Here is a 5,000-nt window from a genome sequence, read left to right as displayed (position 1 = left end):
GGACCTGTCCGTGGTGCTGATGCTGCACACACTTCAGTGGACTCCCCCAAGACGGGAGGTGAATCAGCCACAAACCAAGACCCAGATGAAGGAATCTTCAGTCCTGGTGTTAGTGTGGATAGAGGGGAGAGATTTATACCCCCTGAAGATCTGCCCAAATCCACGAGCATTGCTACCCTTCCAACGAAACTGTCCACGTACTCCACGTCAGTGAACATGAGTCAGGACAGCCCAGGCAGTAGCAGCTCACCCGGCCACACTGATGACTCCACAGTGGCACCAAAAACCCGTCCAGTTATTTCTGTGTACACAGACTTTGCAAAGACAACTGACAGAAATAGCCAGTCTGTTGCAGATCAACGGGCTGAACGTGCTGTGACTGTAGATGATGTGTTGAGTCAGTGTCCTGGTGAAGAGCTGAGCACTGGTGGTGACGTACCAGGTTCTCGGCCAGCAGTGACAGACACGGAACAGAAGGTGAACAAAGACAGCACTGACTTCACAGAAGATGCTGGTGAGGTGTTCCGTTCACAGTCCCCACAGACAGTATCCAAAGTAAAATATTCTGTGCATTTTAAAACGTCAGGTGCACCCCAGGACAAGGAAAGGACACCGTCTGGCTCAGATACACGCGACAGACTGAACAGCGGCCAAGAGCGTTTCACCTCCACCTTAGTCATTGCGGCAGGGGAGGCAAGAAACGCAGAAACGACAGCCGTGGGTAAGGACTACAGTGCAGGCAACGTTCACAACACGGACAGGTTTTTACTTGGGCTGTACAGACACTCAGCCACTTCCTATTTCACCAAACCGTGCAGTGCGACGTTTGACGTGGGACGACTTCGATCACCAACACCAGTACGGCTGACAGGTGGGCATTGGGGCCAGGTGAGTCAGATCATTACTCCCCAGCTCACCAACAGTGTGTGCGTCTCCGTTGTTCAGCCAGAAAGTCACCTGGTTACGGAGCGAAGAGGTGAAAGCGTGACCAGTGTGGAGACACAGGGCGTGCAGACAGAGGACTGCAGAAAGGCCGAGATCGGTGTAGACACAGCGGGCGGTGAGCAAACAACTGGTGTGGTGTGGGAAACAGGGAGAACGGGAGAGGAGGGGGAGGAGAGAGGGCTGGATGCTTCTTCTGTCGTCAGCAGCAGCAACATAACTCAGCCAGCAACATCCCACCACTCCAATCGCCTCTTTTCCCCTGCTGATGAAGAGCCAGGCAAGCTGTGTTATTTCTCGCACGTGGCAGACGACGATGAAGCTGAAGACGATGACGACGACGGTAGAGCAGTGAGTTGTTTGGATATATTTGTGCACGATTACACTAAACATAGCGACTTCACTGAGCACAGGAGCTTGTTTCAGTGTGACAGCACTGCTGAAGAGGAAGAAAGCGAGTCACTCCGAAGTTTGTCCAAGCGTGAAAGTTCAACTGCACTGATAGAAGAGTGTCAGGAGGAAGCCGTTGTTGTAACAGGACCTGACAGTGAAGGGGAAACACACACTGACGACAAGGACCACGTCCAACAGAGTGACCTCGTGGAGAAAACAGAGCCTGCTAGGCACTCACAGCACCTGACGGTCCTCTTTGATTACTCCGGCAATGTAGAGTATCTTGAAGACTATACTGAACACCATGGCTTTCTTCATGAAATAACAGCTCCTGATACAGTCAAACATGGCGTTGTAGAATTTTACGTGAAGTCTACACCCAGCAGGACGGTGATCAGCATGAGTGACCAACAGGGCGGACAGGACACGGAACAAACCAGGGAGGACTGGGACATGGCCTCTGGTCAGTCTGCTGTGCTCATGAGCGAGACAGAAGCAATAAGGGACGAATCACCGTCTGTGACAACCACCATCAATGGTGGTCAGGTCAGCCAGCTTCCTGCTCACCTTGAGGACAGTCCAGCACAGTTGTGTCATCTTGGTGATCAAGGGCATGTAGATCATGATGGCCATGAAGAACCGGGAGAAGATAAAGAAGAGGATGAAGAAAAAGAAGCCTTGGAAGAGGAAGATGAAGACCAGTTTGAGATGCATGATCTCTTTGAAGATATTGATACAAACAGTACACCAGTTGAAGTTAAGAAGGAAGAGGAAGATGATGATGAAGACCAGTTTGAGATGCATGATCTCTTTGAAGATATTGATACAAGCGGTACACCAGTTGAAGTTAAGAAGGAAGAGGCAGATGATGATGAAGACCAGTTTGAAATGCATGATCTCTTTGAAGATACTGATACAAGCGGTACACCAGTTGAAGTTAAGAAGGAAGAGGAAGATGATGATGAAGACCAGTTTGAAATGCATGATCTCTTTGAAGATATTGATACAAGCAGTACACCAGCTGAAGTTAAGAAGGAAGAGGAAGATGATGATGAAGACCAGTTTGAGATGCATGATCTCTTTGAAGATATTGATACAAGCAGTACACCAGTTGAAGTTAAGAAGGAAGAGGAAGATGATGATGAAGACCAGTTTGAAATGCATGATCTCTTTGAAGATGTTGATACAAGCAGTACACCAGTTGAAGTTAAGAAGGAAGAGGAAGATGATGATGAAGACCAGTTTGAAATGCATGACCTCTTTGAAGATATTGATACACCGGAAGACACACAGAGAGATGTCAGCAGTGGACAACAGACAGACATGGCTGTCAAGGAGATGGTGGCAGCTGGTGGCACCACCATTCAGGCTGGAAGCAGCACCGATACAACTGATTTTAGCAGCCTGACATCCTCTGCCATCATGACCGACTGTGGCACCAAAGACATGGACGTCAATTTGAGATACCAAGCAGACTGGAGTGAACACGAGGCTGCCAGTGTTGTGACAGATTCACTTACAACTGAGGAAACAACTCAAACAACTAACGTGGAAAGTGCCACCATAGGTGTCCCTTCAATGCCAGATGATGACTTTGGTTATGGCAACAGTAAGGATTCAGATGGAGATCTTGACGAGGAAGACGATGACGAAGAAGATTACAATAATGCAAATGAGGAAAATGACTCTGAAGATATCATGGATGAGAACGCAAACGACGAATTTAAAGTCATTTTATCTTCTGATGAACGAGGAACGACCTCACAAGACGACGCTCAGCTGCTGTCAGACGACGTCAGCAACAGTGACGTTGTCACCGAAACATCAGAAATATCCTCTGAAGACCAGGTCACTAGGGAATACAGTGACGCCGACGACGAAGCTGAAGGTGGCAGCGCAGTAGGCGACGACACGGACAACGACGTGGAGAAGCAGGTTTTATCAGACCAACGGGACTCGGTGATTTCAAACGCACAGACATTCCTGAAGATGTTTCCACAAGGGAGGACGTAGACATCAGCGACACCACAACGCACGCAGAAGAAGCCGAGATGACGACAGATCTCAAAACAGCTCAGCAGTCAACCATCGCAGTTCAGGGTGCAGGAGGCGGGACGGCCTCAATCCCAGTCGCTGCTCCCAGCCGTCACGAGGAGCCGGCAGACACGGGCGTTACCCAAGACGTTCTGGAGGTGCTGGCTGAACTCGAGGCAGCCACCTCAGACGTGGACGTGGAAGAAGACGAAGAGGAGGTGTTGGACGATGTAGGCGAGACTGCCCAGGTGGTCGCAGCAGACGCCGACACGGGAGGTGCGGCACGGTGGGGTGCAGGTGATGGATGGACAGCAGCCCCGTGGGACAGCGTGACGTCTGATGTGGGTGAGGTGTTCATCGACAGGAGGGAGGACACGGTGCAGGATGTCCAGAAACCCACGGTGCGGAGACAGCGGGGCTGGGAGGCCACCACGTCACAGGACCTGCAGCAGGTGAGGTGATGCTCTCACGTGAGGTGATGCTGTCACGTGAGTGAGGTGTGACGCTGTCAAGTGAGTGAGTGAGGTGACGCTGTCACATGAGTGAGGTGTGACGCTGTCACGTGAGTGAGTGAGGTGATGCTGTCACGTGAGTGAGGTGACGCTGTCACGTGAGTGAGGTGATGCTGTCACGTGATGGCTGTGTGACACGGCGTGCTCTGTCATTTCTCCAGGCAGTGGTTTTAGGGCTATGTTAATATTCTCCATGTAGGCCACCCACTTCCTGGAATTCTACGTTGAACTAATGATTTAGGTCACAGTTACATGTACCATGTCACTTATAATTCATGTTGCATGCATCATGTTACTTAATTTAAGCTACATCCATATTGTCACTAATAGTTTAAGCCACATTAATCATGTTGCTAATGATTTAAGTTACGTCCATCATGTCATTGATAATCTAGGTCAGTCTTGTCACTACATGATTTAAGTTACATACCATGTCCCTAATAATTTGTTGTGTTTCATGTCACTAATAATCTAAATTACATGCATCATGTCACTAAAGATTTAAGCTACATCCACATGTCCCTGATAATTTAAGTTGGCGTCCATCCTGTCACTAATGATTTCATTGTTACATTCATCATGTCAGAACAAATTTAAGCTACATCAGTTGTGCCACTATAATTAAAGCTACGTCCGTTATGTCACTAATAATTTAAGTTACATGCATCGTCTCACTAATAGTTTAAGTCTATCGCTATTTAATTTGAGTTAATATCATGTCATCAAAGTTACTACTGGTTTGTTATTTGTCATAATCTCCAATGATTTAAGTTAATTTACTTATGCATCATGCTAACATCAATTTAAGCTACAGCCATCTTGTCACTGATAATTTAACCAGTATCGATTATGTCACTATTACTTTAAGCTACATTTATCATGTTGCTAATGGTTCAAGTTACGTCCATCATCTCACTAATAATGTAAGTCGGTCATGTCACTACAGGAATTTATATCATGTCACTGATAAATTAAAGTTTTTCACATCCATCATGTCACTGATAATTTAAAGTTTGTCACACCATCACTGATGATTTAGTTTGTCACACCCATCATGTCACTAATGATTTAAAGTTTGTCACATCCATCATGTCACTGATGATTTAAAGTTTGTCACAT

The 5,000-nt window shown here is 47.3% G+C and overlaps 2 protein-coding genes across 9 annotated transcripts in view; both read left to right on the top strand.

Moving 5' to 3' along the window:
* The window catches only part of LOC143281297 (uncharacterized), a 21,995-nt gene extending 18,505 nt beyond the window's left edge, over window positions 1-3,490 (top strand). For all 8 annotated transcript variants that reach the window (XM_076586458.1, XM_076586455.1, XM_076586462.1 and 5 more), the window contains exon 2: window positions 1-3,490. This exon is cut by the window's left edge. In XM_076586458.1, the coding sequence (XP_076442573.1) occupies window positions 1-3,348 (3,348 nt within the window). In that variant the 3' untranslated portion in view covers window positions 3,349-3,490.
* LOC143281487 (uncharacterized) overlaps window positions 1-5,000 on the top strand; it is a 59,303-nt gene that overhangs the window by 38,905 nt on the left and 15,398 nt on the right. The window lies entirely within an intron of this gene.

Source organism: Babylonia areolata, chromosome 4 (genome assembly GCF_041734735.1).
Source record: "Babylonia areolata isolate BAREFJ2019XMU chromosome 4, ASM4173473v1, whole genome shotgun sequence".
Classification (NCBI taxonomy): Eukaryota; Metazoa; Mollusca; class Gastropoda; order Neogastropoda; family Buccinidae; genus Babylonia; species Babylonia areolata.
Note: the sequence above shows the minus strand (reverse complement) of the source record. Positions and strands in the feature narration are given on the sequence as shown.